This window comes from Acyrthosiphon pisum, chromosome A1 (assembly GCF_005508785.2).
Source record: "Acyrthosiphon pisum isolate AL4f chromosome A1, pea_aphid_22Mar2018_4r6ur, whole genome shotgun sequence".
Lineage (NCBI taxonomy): Eukaryota > Metazoa > Arthropoda > Insecta > Hemiptera > Aphididae > Acyrthosiphon > Acyrthosiphon pisum.
The window spans coordinates 142,193,883-142,211,926 of NC_042494.1; the positions used below are offsets into that span (position 1 = coordinate 142,193,883).

Here is an 18,044-nt window from a genome sequence, read left to right on the forward strand (position 1 = left end):
ATTCATTCTCTACTGTACAGTACCTATGTATGATCTTGCACATATGAATCATCTGTCACTGCTTTGATGCATTTTTCACAGGTGAGTACTGGTATTTTTTTATTACATATCCTGCTATATAATAAAGCACATTGTCTGTCAATGAATTTAAAATCGGGTTGTCGCAGTTGTCAGTTATTAATTGTACCTGTTTCTATGAAAAAAGTTTAAAAAAATAACAAGTAATAATATACATTATATATGGGTAATAATATATATTATAGATAGGTTATAGTATATATTATATTTATAAAGGCAATAATATATAATATATGTTAAAAAACAACAGACTGGTTTTAACAAATAATTCCTTTATTGTTTAAGACTTTAAATCATACATTTAAATAATTATATATTACATAAATATTTTATTCAAAAAATGTATTTTTGAAAATATACAATCATAATTTATTGTGACAAAAATGAATATCAATGACGGAAAAAATTACATTTCAAATATTTTAAACAAGAATTCAAATTTTGGGGGGGATTTCGGCATGCATTTGACCTACTCAAAATGGCGGATAATAACTTCATATCATATCACTACTTAGCAATCTAGTTTATTATTTATATCTGTGACTACTGATAAGTGATATCTTGTGCCGACAACTCACAACCACGAATTAAAATAGTTAATGTTGACAACTCACCACTGGATTACAGGACTTGAATCAGGACTCAGTCTCTATTTTGAAAGTTTGAAACGTTATCAACAATTATTGGAATATACATTAATAATTAATACTTTACTCCTTTCATTTTGAAATTTTGCCTACACGCCTAAAATAATTGTTGTTTCTGAAAATATGGTGAGTGTACACATTTTTAAATTATAATATCACTTGACACTTGTTTTAGAACCTACCTTCTAAACATCAAATATACTACATACTTATTTTATGTACAATCAGGAAAGTTCCATTCCAATTGAAATACATGCTCAAAAACTAAGCGAATGGCTAACAAGCAGAAAACACTGTAAAAAAGATTGGCATTCACACATACAACCGATAAGACAGAAAATCAATGTAGCTATACAAGATATGCCTGAAAACAATGAAATTGTACAATTGTTGTCTGGGGCATGTAAGTATTTAAATTAAAATTTTTGTAAATCTTGGGTAAATATTAAATTTTTGTTTAGATATCAATTATTTCTATTGTAAACGTATAATTGAAATATTAAGAGACACCGAAGCAGATACAAAAAATCTGTTTGGCTCATATGGATCGCAGAGGATGAAGGATTGGTTAGAAATCGAAAGGCTATATTTAAAAGACAATGTTTACCTAGCTGAAGCTTGTGATCTTCTTGTACAAAACATCAAGTATCATATACCCGCGGTCAAGAAGCAAATAGCTAAATTACAGTCTGGACAAACTGTAAATTATTAAAATTATCTAAAACGTGATGATATTTTAATGTTTATAAGTAATAAGCTAATAACAGATTCTGTGTAGGATTGCGATAAAAAGATTGAAGATTACACTAAATCTATTCAAACATGTAAAAAAGATTTGGAAACAATGCGGAAACAGTTCTCCATAGTTGGTGACAATAACAGTTTTAAACGCACACTTATAGGACGGTTATGTGAACTTCAAAAAGTTTATGATGATGTTATGGAACATATAAACAATTTAAAGAAAGCCAATACATATTTTTCTTTATTTGTAGCAAATATTCTAGGTTCAGACATTAATTTATCGATGCTTCAATATATTTTGAGTAATTATTGTTTTTTTATTCAATTAGTTGATTGTGATATTTAAAATAGTAAATATTTTCAGACAATGGCAATACTACCTATTATGAATATCTTTATGGAGAAAAACCAAGTAAAATAGAAGAGTCTGTACTAACAATCGAAGAAGATATTAAAGTATGTCATTTTGTGTTTGGGTATATTCATAACAAATAAAAAAATATAATTTAATGAGTATTTAATTTATAGGACACAACTGCCGACGAAGAAATTGATTGGGGTGACTTGGAGAACCCATCTGAAGTATGCAATCTGTGAAAAATAATTTTGTTTTCACTTTTTAGCGAAATTATTTATATTTTGTTTACGTGCAGGACATTGATTATGGTATTTCTCTAGAAGAAAGTGGAATAGAAGTTGAAAATCTACAAACTGATGGTAGTATTGCCAGAGGCAATGAGGCTTTGACTTTATTAGATAATTTTCAGACTAGAAATGAATTTATGAATGATATTTTAGAAGTGAGATACCAAACCATAACATTTTTATCATTTAATAGAGTTATATTGTTACCATCTTATTTTAGTTAGAATCATTTTTAAGTATGCGATTGCTTGAATTATCAAATGAAACAAATTCTGCATTGTCAGTCCATTCTGATGGAGAAATCAATGAATCTAAACCTGAGATGGCATCCATGTTGGATACTATAAAAGTAGTCAAACAAAAGCTTAATGATCCAGTTGTTCAACATTTACAGCAAATTAAACATTCACCAAGGTAAATTCAATATAATATCAGGGATGTATTTAGTGGGTAAGGAGCAACAAGTGGCTAATTTTTTTTATACATTTTCATTGTTTTAAATTTTAATCTTCGTAACTTCATTGCTTAATTCCTACAATTAAATCATATTTTTATATTTTGTAATTATACTAGCATTAATGACTGCCATAATACAAAAAGTGATCTAACCTCCAGGGCCGGGCAAGCAGGGCCCAAGCCCAGGGCCTCACCCTTACATGTTTAAAAATGTTTGGGTATTTGTATTTTATGCTGCGTTATTGATTTTATAGTATAAAAATATTCAGTATTGTACAAAAATATGATTACGTAATATAATATGATAAGGTAGCCAATATGGTAACAAAAATCTTAAATTTTAAAGCCCCTGTAGGGCATAGGCTCTTATTGTTAGGTGTAGGCAGTGAATAAATGTGTACACAATCCTTAATATGACTTGGTGTAGGTATTGCTTTGTGTATTATTATGGAATATAGTTAGATGCAATTAATATGAACATTTACTTATAAATATTTTGTAACTATAAATTAATACTGTGCGAAGAAATTCAACTAGGTGAGCACGATTATCGTTTTAATTAAAAATCATGGAATACCAGTATAATGCATTCAGTCATTATTTATAACTTATTTATAGATTGACAAAATTAATTTTATTTGACCACACAATTTTCATTTTTGACTATCATTTTATTATCTATACAATACTGGTGAATGGTTGTCGTCATGTCGATTAAGAAATATAAATGACACAACGGAAAGCAAATTGTATGAACCTAGCACCATATCTTCAATCAGAACAATGAAAAAGATATTTGTGCCTACGATTTAATTGAAGAACTTTTGATTCGCCAAAACATAGTCAATAAATCGGTAACTCCTATTAAAGCAATGGAGCTTTTCCAACATTAACCATGGCTCATAGGATAATGTTAACAATTCCAATAACTTCAGCTAGCGCAGAACGCAGCTTCTCAAAGTTTATAAAAATGTATTTGACAAGTACCATGTCCCAAGGGCGTCTTTCTGGCTTAGCTTTATTAACAGTAAAAAAAGGAGAGTCCAAAAATGTTTATTATGAAAAAGTAATTTAAGAATTCACCGCTAAAAATTCTAGAAAAATTAAGTAATTTTAAGTAAAGGATTTTATGTAAAAGTATTTTGTTGAAGTAATAATTAAAAACAGACTATTTTTACACGTCAATTGACTTATTATTTTTGTATTTTAGTTTATTTGATTTTGAACGATGGAAATATTTTAAATACCTAAATAATAATTAAGTAGGTAAAAACTCAATTTTATTATAACAATAAATACTTTTCTTAATAAATTATTAGGATATTAAAAATTATATTTATACTAGGTGCATTATGCATAAATAATCATTAACTGTATTTTCAGGTAAATTATTATGAAAATTATCTATTAGTTTATTTCTTCTTTGGTGGTGAGTGGGGGTGTTAAATTTGCCCTAAATTTGAGGATTTGCGGAATGTATTACGCCCAGGGCCTCACAAAACCTAACGCCGGCCCTGCTAACCTCCACCATCTATAAATATGATAATTAAAATAAATATATATTAAATAATGCCCCTAGATAGCAAATTTCTAAATATAGTGCTGTATAATACTCTTTTCCATATTTTATTTTAATGTCATCAGATATCTAAACAAACTGGAGTCAATGTTTCTTCAAAAAGTCAGCAATATTGAGAAAATGACTAACTCTCAAATAGCAGTTACTAATAAAAAAAAGGAATTAGCTGAAGAATATAATCAACTGGTTCCAAAATTGAAGTTAATACAACAAAAAAACAAGCAACTTATAACTGAAGTAATTTTAAAAATTGAATTATATTATTTTTGTATTACCACATTATAATCTACAATAATAATTAATTAATGTATTATTCTGTATATATTTATTTCAGATTGAATTTGATATATCAAAGAAATATAAAAACCGTCCAGTGTACATAATTGGAACATCAATATTTGGATCTTCATAGTAAATAAGTTAGTAAAACAACTGGAAGTTGTAAGGCGATGTGTGTAATATGGTTTGGCTGTTTATATTATACGATTTGTTAAGACAAATTTAAATGGAAATTGTTTTTTTTTTTGAAATTTTATTGTTCATAATAAAGTATTTTATATTTTACATGCCAATTACATTATTATAAATTTTGCTAAAATTCATACTTAGAAACATTAAATAAATATATAAACTCTATGTACTAAAATGAACAAGGGAAACACAAATAATGTTCACAAATATTTAATACACAGTATAAAAACAAAATATTGTGAAATACACACATCTTTTCATCAAGATACATTGTTTTCAGGAAATAAAGGAGTTGAACCGCTAACACTTCATGAACCTCTGTAAAAAAAAAAATTTAATATAATTAATATATCTAAATGTTTAACAATAAATATTATATTATATATTATAAGATTAATAAATATAGTCAAAATAAATAAATAATTATTTATATCAACTTGTCACTAACTATTTTTTTATTTTTCAGACATTCATTAAAATAAAACTGTTCTTAGATTTTTTCAATTTGCATTTTGCAGCCCAAACTAGGTTAGGTGAATTATAATTAAAAAAAGCTTATAATGATTAAATAATAAATTTAAAAAAAAAATTAATACATTGGTACAACTAAAAATGTAGTTCTACTTTATTGATTATTCCAAACAATATGCAAGTATTTGGTTGTTAAAATAATGAAAAAATCTTAATAGGAGCTTATCTAATTGATGTTTTTTTTTTATTACATTAGGTATATTGCATATTAAGAGGACGCTACACCCGTATGTGTTGTCTCCGTCTAACACAAGCATGACATAACAAATTGTCATTCACTATTCTCAATAGTGTGCTGTTGGTTTTGATATTAGAGTGAAATGACCTATTATCAAACATTTAGGTAAGAATATTATCTGGGTCTTAGCGTGGACAATTTTTTGATATTTTAATTTTCAAGCGAGATATAAGCATTTTTAATTTTTGATATTTCACATAGGCTTATTTTTCTCGAAAATGAAAATATCGAAAAATCGCCTATGCTAAGACCCAGATAACTAACAGCACACTATTGAGAATAGTGAACGACAATTTGCTATGTCGTGCGTGTGTAAGACAGAGACAACATATGCAGGTGTAGCGCCCTCTTAAGCGGAAGTGATATAAGCATGTGTTATACTCATCTTTCAAACGCACAACATACCTAATAAATTTAAATTCAGTGTAATCGAGTTAATGTTGTTACTTGATAGTTAAAATATTACAGTAAATTGGCCTATGCCTATCAAACTTAAAAATATGAATATTAATTGTGTTCCACCTTTGGAGTTTATTATAATTGTAATATTAATTATTATCGAGTTATAAGCATTTTTTAAATATTTTACATATACTAATAACTCCCTTTAAAATTGTGTACTATTTAGTATGTATTCATTATGTATTCATTATCTAAAAATATAACACTAAAAAGGCGAATCACAATATTGGGTTGTCGGTATTCGAGCTTTAATTAACTTTATATTAGAAAAACCCAGAATTATATAAAAATAAATCTTAACATTAATTTCAAGTAGAACTGTAGAAGTAGTACTTACACAATGATGTTGTTGATGGGTATGTGAATAAGTTTGACAAAGAAACCAATGAAACCCATAATGCAAAAACCGATGGCTGTAGCAATTGCGATTTTTTGAAACTCTGTAAGACAAAATCAAATGACGTAAATGAAAAAGGGCAATTAAATGGAATACAAATCGCGTTTACCTTTCCTGTCGGGTTTTGTGCATCTTTTCACCAGCCTAACCGAGTCTTTGGAAAACTGGCGTCCGGGTTCCAACACTTTTGTTACTTGATCCATATTTTTTTCTGTTGTTCTCTGTGAATGAATTAAAACCTCAGTTAGTATACTCGATGATATTACACCCGAGTTCAGTTTACTTGAGAGTACGAAGAGTGACGGTAGTGAAGGGGTTCCGAGAAGTGAAATGCGAATAAATGGGGTCGTTTCACGACGAGTTGGCAGCGTAATATGTGCAATGTTGGTCGTTCAGCGTTCTCGTCACTCGCTGGGTATAACTAATTATTAGTGAGTAGTGACACGTTTTGATTGTTATTATCAATAACAGTGTACGTAAACATAAGATCGATGCAACGTCATCGGTTTCGTTGGAGCACCAAGGAACCAAGGAGTACTGATATGCAATTGGCGGTGATACTTTCGTAATATCCTTGGTGTGTGAATGAGGGCACCAGCAGGACGTTGTATCCCTATCCTGGTACCTTGGGTAGTTGAACCATAGATAATAAAGAAATGGGAACTAGCCGGTGTCTAGGAGGCCTCAAATTCATTCTAGAAATTTTGTAGACGTGAAAAAAAACACACCGGGATGTTTGGATAATGAGAAATAATTATAGTAAATTATTTCTGTTAGTTTTGCGCACAGATTTAGATAAGAAATTGAGGCCGTTTGCTTACATTGTTTACAGTTTTGTATAGTGTGATTAAATATTAAATAAAGATCGGGAAATATAAATTATATACCATAGACCAATTAACTAGTTAATAGGTCTATGTTATATACCCGTCCCTTCCCATTCCGGTGATGACGCCGTAGCGTTATTCTCATCAGTCATGAATTTTGGTTTTCTAAATATGGCAACACTGGGTCATAATAATAATTATCACCATTCCGGAAACCTGTTCGACCGCCGGCGCCACCGCCGCCGCCGTCGGATAATAATAATGATGATTGATTGTCAATAAATAATTGACACCAGTGTCCAGTAAGTTGGCTGGTTTAGCTTCTGCTTTGTCTGTCCTTGCGTTCCCTTTCGTATTTACATGGTTTTCCCGAGCCGGAAAAACGGATATACACCTTAGGAGACCAAGTTACACGACTAGCATGCGCGGTGGCCTATAAGCAATAATGGCTTTCCTGTGTCCCGTGAGAATACGCCGAGGCAAGAAGAAAAAAAGTATGATCAACACTCAACAGCAATACCTAACCCATTCTACCCTTCAATCGCCACCACTTGCAACAAAATAAATCCTTTCCACTGAGGCCCTTAGGTTTATTTTTCTTGGTATACTCATTCAACAGTGTTTTAATTGCTGTTTGCAGGTGGTTCTACCAGCGACTTGGACAAAGAAGTGTTACGAGGAACTAACGCTAATGGACCGGTTCCTGGTATGGGGCGTATTACCGGCAGTGCCTCCATTGAGACGCTGGTGCGTGTCGGGATCGAGAAGGAAAATGGCTTGTCGCCTGATAGCAAAATGGTTGTACTTCATGATTTTACACCGTGCGTTGATGATGAGCTAACTGTGAAACGAGGCCAGGTTAGAATCAATCATACAAAACAATTAGTATTATGACGTTTATTGTGTGTTAAATATAAATAATATTTGAGGACGGCGACTACATTTTTAGTCCATATTATAAGTCAAAAAGTGACAAGTTGATCAATGCTCAATGAACATTAAATTATTGTGCCTTTCTGATTTATGAAGTAGGTAGGTAGCAGTATCACAAATAATAGTAGTAATGAAATACTTTTAGGATTATAAATTTTCCTGGATTTCATTAGTCAACTACATACTCATTATTAATATACTTATTCATACTTATTCATTGAAGAATATTTTCAAGTTTATTTTATCAACAGTTGAAACATTTTTTTTTTACCTCCTATTTTAGTGTAATGGTTTACTTTTTTTAGTAGTACCGACCTATAAAAATGTGTATTCATAATGTTAATAACCATAATTAGTTTATAATGTTAATTATGTTTTAGTTTTTTAAAATTATATTGTGTACTATTTACCCATTATGAACTAAACAATTCAAACAAAAATAACAAATAAGCGTTTATGGTTTTTTTAGATTTGACTTAAAATATTATGTAGATAAACGTCATTATATATTTTTTCATCCTTCCTTTTAATAAAACTTATTAATTTTTAGGTCGTCAACATCCTATACCGAGAGAATGACTGGGTATATGTAATTGCGGAGGACAGTCGTCAAGAAGGTTTTATACCTCATTCGTATTGTACACCTTATAATTCACAACTTGGTGAAATAGCTTTAAATAATGTCAAAAAGAAATTACCACGTGCACCAGCTGCTACACCAACTGAAACTGTTGTTGAAGTTGAAATCAATGAGCAACAAAAACATGGTTTGTATAATTAGTTAGAATTTAAAATATGGGATATAAAATATGATCTATTATTAACATACTTATTTAATTATATTATTAGGTAATTGTGGTGATTTATCTGATTGTGAAAGTTTTGGCAATAAAACTCAAGATCACAAAAATCAAAACAAACAGAACATTAGTAGCTCTAGAGCTTCTTTATTAAGTGCGTCTTCACATCCTGAGATCCGACCATTTTTTAAAGTAATTTTTAAATAAAATCTACATTATTTAAGTATGAAAATAGTCTTTGATCATTTAAAATTGAGGGGGTCTAAGAAAACAATATTTTGTAACATAGTGTTACTGTGAAATACAAGAATTAATTTTTTATAATTAAATTTAATCTGACATACTCTATTTGACAAATATTTAGGACCCTGCAGGGCGTTACATTGTGCTATACACTTTCATAGCAAGAGATGAGAATGATGTAAGTGTGGAGAGAGGAGAATTTGTGACTGTTTTAAACAGAGAAGACCCTGATTGGTATTGGATTATTCGCAGTGATGGACAGGAAGGTTTTGTTCCTAGTGGATTTGTATATCCAGCTGATATAATACAAGGTACATAATATTAAATTAATAATGTTAATAAATTATTATACATTGTACTGTAATATTATTATAGCAACTATTGATGTTTGTATAGGGCATATAAATCAAATGAATAATAATCAGTGTGCTGGTACTACTAATACTGGACTACCTCCGGTTACACGAGCACGTCCACGTAAAAACTCTTGTGTGGCTGATGACGATCCAGCAATTCATGGTACTGAAATGGTAATGCTTTATGATTATAAGGTATGTTTTATTCATTTATTTTTAAGCTCTAACTTTTTTTGCACAATTTTTATTGATAAGTTAATTTTTTATAGCCTCAAGCCCCAGATGATCTGTCAGTTAAGCGTGGTGAATGGATATATGCAGATCTTGACAATCAAATGGTTGAAGGGTGGTTATGGACTTATGCTCCTAAAACAAGAAAATACGGTTTCATACCTAAAGCATACGCTCATCCACCTGCTATGACCAGTTTGTGAATATATTACAGCTGATATTGTTGGATCGTTATTCATTACTATAAAAAAAGTATTATTTTAAGTATTAAATAAGTACTCTAACCCGATAATATGTAAGCTGAACATAACTCCTTTATTTCTGTTTACTATTCTTCTTATACCTTCGATGATCTTTCAAAACCAATAATTGTGATATTTTGTAGGATAATGGGATTGGTAATGATAAAATATTTAGACAAATTAATATAGTTTTATAATAACAATAGAATACTTACATTGTTATAATAGTATTATTATAAATTATGAATATAATCTGTTTTCCACCTTATAAATGTTATTGTTTGGAAGAATCAAAATAAGACTTTGATTTTATCTGTAAAAATGTTATGTATAAAACTAAAACTAGGACTGCAATGCGGTTCGCTGATTGCAAAAAATTGAGCTGAGCGAAGCTTATATGCTGTTTGTCGGCTTATATTTGCTCCTTTTTTTAATCGAGGCATGTTTCAAATATATTTGTTGTGAAATTATTGATTTATGGCGGATCTATGTTTCTACGGAAACAAAATTAAGGTATCAAAATTTAGTTTTTCGGTAATTATTCATCGATGGTAGGTAGGACATCGATCAAAACCACTTTTTGGCACTCAGCGATGTCCACACTATCACCGTGCCAAGTTTGGTTAATCCGTTGCAAAGAAGTATGCCGTTTAGTAAACGGCTATCCCGTGTATAAGACCTTCGCCTCGCTCAGCTCAATTATTTAAAATACAGTTAGTCTCATCTTAATGAATAAATCTTAATGAACTCTCAAAGAAATCTTAAATTTTCGCCAAGAATACTTGAATTAGCACTGACTGTTACTTATAAAATAAGTAGGAGACCAGGGGGATGGCTGATTAATAATATCCACTAAAGTTCACTGCCTTTTATTTGAAATTATTCATGGTTAGATACATATATTATATATATATATATATTATGGTGATTGAAGTTAAGAGACGAAATATGTCAACAAACATAAGGTTAGAATTGTGCTACTCTATCCTTTCCTAATGACAGTGTAAGAGATTTTTTGAAGACTTCTTGTTATTTAGGTTTACAAGATTTGAGATGTAAAGATTTTTCTGTTTATTGAAATATATCATACATTTAAATGAACTTTGATTAAAGAATTTAAAATATCTTTAAAGGCCAAAACGTTGTACCAAAAAAGTTGCATCTGTTTTCCATTTTCATAGTCTATGATAGTTATTTTAAATGTAAACATGTTTTTAGAGAAACTATAAATTTAAACGAGATAGTGCAAACTTTATATATGTTTTTTTATATTGATGTAACACTTTTGATGAAAAAAGAATGAGAGTCAAAAACAGTATTTTATTACCCAAGTTGTATAAAAAAATATTTATGTGATATTTAATTGTTGAATCAAAATTAAGGAAAGCAAGTATCAAATTAATAACAATTTATGTTTTAATTAATTGTATTTTTGTGCAACCAGATATTAAATTATATCAAAGTTGATACTTTTTCACTTTATTAAAAATATAATAATATGATATATTTTTAGTTTGAATATGAGTATACCAATGATTATAATGTTTTTGTATGTATTCAGTGTTTTTTTACTTGAAACATTTATTGTATTGAGCCATTCTTTAGAGTTAATAGATATGAGTTATTTTATGTTATATATTATATAAAACTAGATATTATAATATGACTAAGTAATTATGTATTGCTTTATTGTTTATTTTGTGTCAATTATCTGGTTAAAAGTGTTTTAAACCCTTTTTTTGGTTGAATATGAAGTATAATAACATGTATCTGTGATGATAGTCCACAACTGGATAGACAGTTTTATAAGAAAATAACAGTAAATATTAGTTAAAAAATAGTGGTTAATATGTTCAAATCCGTCCATTTTGAAGTTGTGCCATACTGCCATTGTACTTTAATTAGTTTTATAAGACTGTATTACTTTAAATTACTTTTATATAACATTATATTTTAATCCATATTAAATGTATACAATAAAATATATTATTAACATCTATTTTATATTTTACAATAAATTTTAGGAATGAAAGTATTTTATATATTTATTTTATTATTAAGTGATAAAAATTATTTGTACTGGATGTTTTAACTGACAAATAGTGTTATGGACATCATAATTAGTTGGCAATGGTAAGTAGTAAATTGTAACTGTTCATATTATGGTTTGGTGATTTAAATAATTGGATGTTACAATTAGCTGTAAATGTACAGCATTCCTCATTTATGCAATGACATCTTGGCAGATGAGTTGTGTTTTTTATATTTATAATATAATTTTCGAATAATAGAATTTATCTTTTATGAAATAATTACCAAAAAAACTGCAAGAAAATAATATTATTATGCAATTTTTATTAAAAATATGTGTCTTATCAATTATCATAAAATGTACAGTCAGTGAACTTCAATGTTTGTCTTCGAATAGAAACGTAGATAAATGTCAAGATTGGAAAAAAATGTCTGTACTCGTGGCCGATCTAGTGGGTAGGTCAATCGTCAATGATAAAGTAGGAACAAAATCTAACATGTTAACGCTGTTAATTCGTGCTGCATCGGGTGTTATCGGACATGGCACCAATGCTCTAAAAACTCTTATAGTAAACGGATTGGTACTTCTGACGAAAACTGTAAGTTATCATTATGCTTTATGGAATGACAATAATTTTTTGTTGTTGTGTACAAATATAAATATATTACGTATATTGTATCACCCTTATTTAGATTATAACGGTTTCTGATTACGGAACAACCAATTACAGAGGTACTAGCCAAAAGACTAAGAGCCTTCCCGATGGCCGTCCGATCGACTGGATCATGAATAATCCATATGTATGAACAGTACACCTAATTATATTGCACAATTTGTACAATAAAACTTACTAGTCACTGTACCAGTATATTAGATTGCTTGTACTGCAGTAGAACTGGATGGCGCAACTAGGGATGAATGTGTCCCCCACCGACTCCCAAGTCACTAAAATGATTTCAAATTTTTAGTTAAATTGAAAATAATTATCATAAATAAATAATTTGGAGTTTGAGGCCTTGTCTCACAGCTGGTCAGCTGTCAGCTATTGGAAAATTTCATGATTTTAGCACATTCAACGGTCTCCAGTTGCGCATCTGTGTGTCCCACAGTATATATTATTATTTTTTTCTCGATTTCAGATAAAATCAATGATGGATGATGCGACTGACGAATCGTTGCCAGATCTATTGATCGAACAGTTGGCATCGGGAATGCCATGTGTTCAGTTGCTGCTCTGTCGCTTGTCGCCAATCATACACTACATGCAACGTCGGGTAAAGGAGAGTAGGCGCGGCCGGTCCAAAGAATGGGTGGCGTGGAATGTGTCCGACTGGCAGCAAGTCAAAGGGAACGCGAAGCATTGCTCGGAAAAACATTACGACTGCGCGAAAATGATTAAACTGAATAATTCGTCCCGGTGATGCAAATCGTATGACATCGGCAAACGTTAATCCTGCTACGTGGTGACATTTCTGTTCAAAATTCGTATTCAACAAAAGTATTATTTATCAAATTAAAAAGTAATAATATTGGGTGTAGCCGTGTAGGTACTTATATACTATACCTATATAATAATATATATATAGCGCCGTAATGTGAGGGGAGTGAGTCATTACTGCTTTGGGTGGAACATTTTAAATCAATTAATTATTTTATACTTAATTTTATAAATAATATTAAAAATAGTGGGTAATAGCTTTTAAGCTTTATAATATTTCCGAGAAGGTGACCAATTACCAAATATGGTGACAAAAATCTTAAATTTTAAAGCCCTTGTAGGGCGTAGGCTCTTATTATTATAGGCAGTGAATAATTAATAAATGTGTACACAATCCGACATGGTGTATTTATTGCTTTGTGTATAGTGTATAGTCTATGTATAAGTATTAAGTACCTACACATAATAATAATGTAATTCAAGATGTAATTTCACATTTTTTCATGGGATGCAAAACCAATATTGAAAATCTAAAGTAATACCAAAGTCATTGTAATTAACAAGTGTGTCAATAGGACGTGCAACCGTTGTTGCCTATATAGCTAAGCTAGTGGTTAGAATACTGGCTTCTATAGCTGGTACGCATATAGTTTTTGAATTAGCCATTAGGTATAAATTATAATTGTTATTATATTATAATATTAAACGAGCATTTATCAAAAACATCACGTAGATATGTGTTTCTGTGAAACAGTACGAGCTTATAATTATAATTTATTTATGAAGGTAATTCAATAAATGAAAAACAATTTTAATATGAGCCTATTGCGCACTTCTTTAATTTTTAGTTTAATAGAATTATTTTTCAATCTTTTCTGTGGCGTTTTTTTGTTTTTGTTTGTGATGTGATGGGGATTTAGCGCAAACTTAAGATAGTAATTTTCTTCTGTCTTTAGTATCTACCTTCTCTCTAAATCCAAATGGACTGAAGAATTTTTGTAGGTTTATATACCTATTTGGCTATATTTATATATATATAATTCACTTCTTAGGGCCAACTTTACTCGGCCCCCACCCTCCCCCCAACGTCTTTGTCCGATTGATTTGAAAATTCTGCTTATTTTGCATATTATTTGTTTTAAGAATATGCAAATCAATACTTTTTGTTTTGGTGAATTATATAAGTTTTTTACTAGCTCCCGAAACGATTTTTACTTGATAATATTTTAATGGCTTATTTGGAAATTCTAAAAACCAATAATTTTTAGTTATTATTTATTTATCAATTATAATATATAGATGTATCGTATGGTGTATATATATAAATATATATTTACCGTGTAACTGGATCTGCTGCAGCGATATTTTATTGTGGCGGATAACACCATAACGGTATTATTGGGTGGGGTATGACTGTATGAGAATCCGGTTGGCAGGAAAAATGAAGCTTATATGCGTTTGACATCAAGATAACATAATAATATATTATAATATAAAATTTGGCCTATTACAGAGGAGTGAGGACATATACGGATATATATATACGTACCTAATGCGTCGTATGGTCGACCGTATCCATTTTCCTCCATTAACAAAATAAAAAATTGTCACCATCTTATTATTCACTATTATTTTCCGTCTAAAAATATTTGTGTGTATATATTATGTCAACATCAGATACAAAATAAATTAAAAATAAAAATCATTGTGATAAAATATAAATGTTTTACCTACTATAATTTAGAACTACCTATATAATAAAATGAAAATATAATAAGTACCTACTTACACAAATTATTGTGAAATATTTTTTGATTACCTACGTCCTACCTACCTATATAGCCTTTATATACCGATATGGCTATATAACCTTTACCTAGGTACCTATATTATTAATATTAGCAGTTTTTATTTATTTATCGAATGGGTAATATTAGCAGTGTTACCTATATAATATTATACAATAAACTTTTATATAAGAATACAAATCAAATAATTTGTGTCAATGTGTCATAATTTCATGCACAAAACAAATTAAATCAATAATTTTAAGCTTAAAATAGATACTAATTTATTATTTTATAATATTATGTACCTATATGTGATTTTTCAGACAATTATTAAATAAATTGTCGTTAAGATTTAGAATTTGTATTATAATTATTAATATAGTTGGACTAACCATTAGTCCATTTCGTTATAGGTAATCGTCCATATATATAGCCCAATCGGCATTAATTTTTCTATAAATGATTATCAGTACATTTTTGCTGTTCAAAAAACTTGTAAATAATGTTAAACAAGATTCCTCTTAAGTTTTACTCGTAGCGAACTTTAAAAACTCGAAAATACATAGCCACAAACATGTGCACATATGAGGGTGTTTAGGAGGGGTTAGCCCACTATGAGCCATTTTAAACCCTCCTTAAGATATGTTACATAATTTCAATACTACACATTTACATTTTAATATTATATATATATAGCCATACTAGCTGACCCCGTGCACTTCGTTACTTTTAAAAAATGACGACCCTTTAAAAAATTGTGATTGTTCAAATCTTTTTGGATGTAATTCGCAGCAGTGAGTGCAATTCAGCCATCCTGGTAGGCAATCCGATTACGTTGGATCGCGGAAAATGCACGACAGCATATCAAATAGATGTATAATATCTAATATACAAAAATGTCGTTTCACGGTGTTTGTTATTGTACTCCTCCGAAACGGCTTGGCCGAAATTAAATAATGTTCCAATTATTATTTATGTTTATTATAAATTACAATAACATATTATATATATAATAATAATAACTGTAGGTAATAATAATTATTATTATATAGTATATACATTCGTATATTATGTATGTATTAATGTATAATGTATAAATATATATATTTTGCTATATAATAATAATGCATATATTACAAATCTTTTTTATTCATTATTATACAATTAATATCAAGTATGATAGAGAAAATCGTAATAAACATTAACCAGAATTAATGGAATACGTCACGCAAGTGGTTGTACTCGTCTATCTGTTCTACGACAAAAATTGGCACCAGTGGCGCAAATATGAAAAATGTTTAGGGGGGGGGGGCTCAAGCCCCAACACAATTTTTTTTAAATTATAATTTATAGGTACATACTTTTAAGAATGGTATACTATTATTTTTTTGAGGGTGCTTTGAGTGATTTTGGGGGAGGGGGCTAAGCCCCCTAAGCCCTCCCCCCTATTTTTGCCACTGATGACTATGGCGTCTTGGCAGACGGTCTTGCTGGCATTTTTAATGACACAACCAAATAGAAAATATTCGAATTTAAAAAAAATAATATGGATTGCTATGGGTTATAGAATTTATTTGAGAATAATATTTATTCATTATTATTTTTTTTTTTATTTGAATATTTTCTATTTGTTTGTGTCCATAGTAATATTATACTATTATGGTACGCTATAATAGCAACCATTAATAAACATAAATGTCTATCGTAAATTTCAAAATTCCTGTTTGAGCACCTCCCGGGGGTGATCGATTCCCTTTTTAAATTAGCGAAAACGTATTCTCAGACCTACCAAATATACACAGAAAATTTGATCAAAATCGGTCGAGCCGTTTCACTAAGGACCCGTTTTACAATAGTTGAAATCCGGTTAAACCACCGAATTCGGCCGGTAAAATTGGTTCAAGCGTAACCGAGGTTTAAACTTTAAACTATGATTGTAAAACGGCCCCTAAGGAGTTCAATCACTAACACTGTGACACGACAATTTTATATATTAGATAATAGATAGGTAATATTTATTATAATAAATTATATCATCTATAAGTTAAAAAATACGCCAAGTATAAATATAGGTACTCATAAGATTCATAAGCGTGCGCAGAATTTCTGGCAGGGTAGTCGTACATAAATACATTAACACACACACATATATATCAGGTACGTATATATAATATTCATATTCACACCTATAAGTTACAAAAACTAATTTGGATGGGGCAACCTCATTTAACTACATTTACAGTGGTAAAAAATTAGATTATGATTGACTATCAATTATCAATAATAATATTGAATATTGAGGTGGCCGGGGGGAGTTCGCAGAGTAGTCAAGTGCCTATCATGACTACCCCGTGACCCGTGCGCACGCTTATCGCTTATGCTAAGACTCAAGGAATCTATTAGGTATAACTTTTATCTCAATCGGTCAAGTCGTTCAAAAGTTACACGATTAATAATACAGAATATCCTAAAGAATTATACATTAATAAATAAGTAGATACCTTGCATAGTATATCTTATGAGTTGTAACTGTATATAACCTTTTTATTAAATTTTTACAATAAAATGTATTGTATAAATTTAATATATAATATTAATAATAATACAAAAATATTAATTTATATTTAATTTGCGATTTAATCATACATAAAATTGTGTGTTTGTGTAGTGGGTGGAAGACGAATTTTCCACTCTTTTTGTTTCTTTTGCGTTCGAGCCCTATGCATTTTCGGACCCTGTTTACGCCTATAGCCACAATTTGTATAGCTCAAATTGAGTCAAAAGAATGAATGTACAAGACAGTTATGATAATCAATTTCATTATGACATTATTGCGTACCAACAGCTATAATGAGAATCCGTTAATTTAGATTCTGAGCAGGGCGATATATGATATACCTATAT

General features: G+C 29.7%; 4 protein-coding genes across 4 annotated transcripts; 3 read left to right on the forward strand and 1 right to left on the reverse strand.

Annotated features, from left to right (window-relative positions):
• The first annotated feature begins 645 nt into the window (after nt 1-645).
• LOC100165843 (CDK5 regulatory subunit-associated protein 3) lies at nt 646-4,661 on the forward strand. Its single transcript, XM_001949923.5, has 10 exons — nt 646-851; nt 954-1,128; nt 1,187-1,425; nt 1,504-1,771; nt 1,834-1,925; nt 1,998-2,051; nt 2,123-2,269; nt 2,335-2,528; nt 4,215-4,386; nt 4,484-4,661. The coding sequence occupies exons 1-10, from the start codon at nt 849-851 to the stop codon at nt 4,559-4,561; spliced, it is 1,422 nt and encodes a 473-aa protein (XP_001949958.1). The 5' UTR covers nt 646-848; the 3' UTR covers nt 4,562-4,661.
• A 153-nt stretch (nt 4,662-4,814) lies between these two features.
• On the reverse strand, nt 4,815-6,707 carry LOC100163800 (protein transport protein Sec61 subunit gamma). Its single transcript, XM_001949953.4, has 4 exons — nt 6,532-6,707; nt 6,358-6,469; nt 6,189-6,291; nt 4,815-4,938 (listed from the first exon to the last, which is right to left on the reverse strand). The coding sequence occupies exons 2-4, from the start codon at nt 6,449-6,451 to the stop codon at nt 4,929-4,931; spliced, it is 207 nt and encodes a 68-aa protein (XP_001949988.2). The 5' UTR covers nt 6,452-6,469; nt 6,532-6,707; the 3' UTR covers nt 4,815-4,928.
• A 596-nt stretch (nt 6,708-7,303) lies between these two features.
• LOC100161738 (SH3 domain-containing protein Dlish) lies at nt 7,304-11,915 on the forward strand. Its single transcript, XM_001949984.5, has 7 exons — nt 7,304-7,569; nt 7,716-7,933; nt 8,559-8,775; nt 8,858-9,000; nt 9,173-9,362; nt 9,448-9,602; nt 9,677-11,915. The coding sequence occupies exons 1-7, from the start codon at nt 7,521-7,523 to the stop codon at nt 9,839-9,841; spliced, it is 1,137 nt and encodes a 378-aa protein (XP_001950019.2). The 5' UTR covers nt 7,304-7,520; the 3' UTR covers nt 9,842-11,915.
• Nucleotides 11,916-12,221: 306 nt separating this feature from the next.
• LOC100569552 lies at nt 12,222-14,633 on the forward strand. The gene is made up of 3 exons (XM_003246881.4): nt 12,222-12,510; nt 12,605-12,712; nt 13,052-14,633. Exons 1-3 carry the CDS (start codon nt 12,226-12,228, stop codon nt 13,331-13,333), a joined length of 675 nt encoding a protein of 224 aa, XP_003246929.3. The 5' UTR covers nt 12,222-12,225; the 3' UTR covers nt 13,334-14,633.
• Nucleotides 14,634-18,044: the final 3,411 nt, after the last annotated feature.

Excerpts from the sequence above, each read along its gene's own strand:
- LOC100165843 (XM_001949923.5), top strand. Across the intron at positions 1,129-1,186 it reads ACAATTGTTGTCTGGGGCAT|ATATCAATTATTTCTATTGT; the intron begins GTAAGTATTTAA and ends ATTTTTGTTTAG. Across the intron at positions 1,426-1,503 it reads AATTACAGTCTGGACAAACT|GATTGCGATAAAAAGATTGA; the intron begins GTAAATTATTAA and ends GATTCTGTGTAG.
- LOC100163800 (XM_001949953.4), bottom strand. The coding sequence starts at position 6,451 with ATGGATCAAGTAACAAAAGTGTTGGAACCCGGACGCCAGTTTTCCAAA. Across the intron at positions 6,292-6,357 it reads CACAAAACCCGACAGGAAAG|AGTTTCAAAAAATCGCAATT; the intron begins GTAAACGCGATT and ends TTTGTCTTACAG.
- LOC100161738 (XM_001949984.5), top strand. The coding sequence starts at position 7,521 with ATGGCTTTCCTGTGTCCCGTGAGAATACGCCGAGGCAAGAAGAAAAAA. Across the intron at positions 7,570-7,715 it reads CCGAGGCAAGAAGAAAAAAA|GTGGTTCTACCAGCGACTTG; the intron begins GTATGATCAACA and ends TGCTGTTTGCAG. Across the intron at positions 9,603-9,676 it reads TAATGCTTTATGATTATAAG|CCTCAAGCCCCAGATGATCT; the intron begins GTATGTTTTATT and ends AATTTTTTATAG.
- LOC100569552 (XM_003246881.4), top strand. The coding sequence starts at position 12,226 with ATGCAATTTTTATTAAAAATATGTGTCTTATCAATTATCATAAAATGT. Across the intron at positions 12,511-12,604 it reads TGGTACTTCTGACGAAAACT|ATTATAACGGTTTCTGATTA; the intron begins GTAAGTTATCAT and ends ACCCTTATTTAG. Across the intron at positions 12,713-13,051 it reads GGATCATGAATAATCCATAT|ATAAAATCAATGATGGATGA; the intron begins GTATGAACAGTA and ends TCTCGATTTCAG.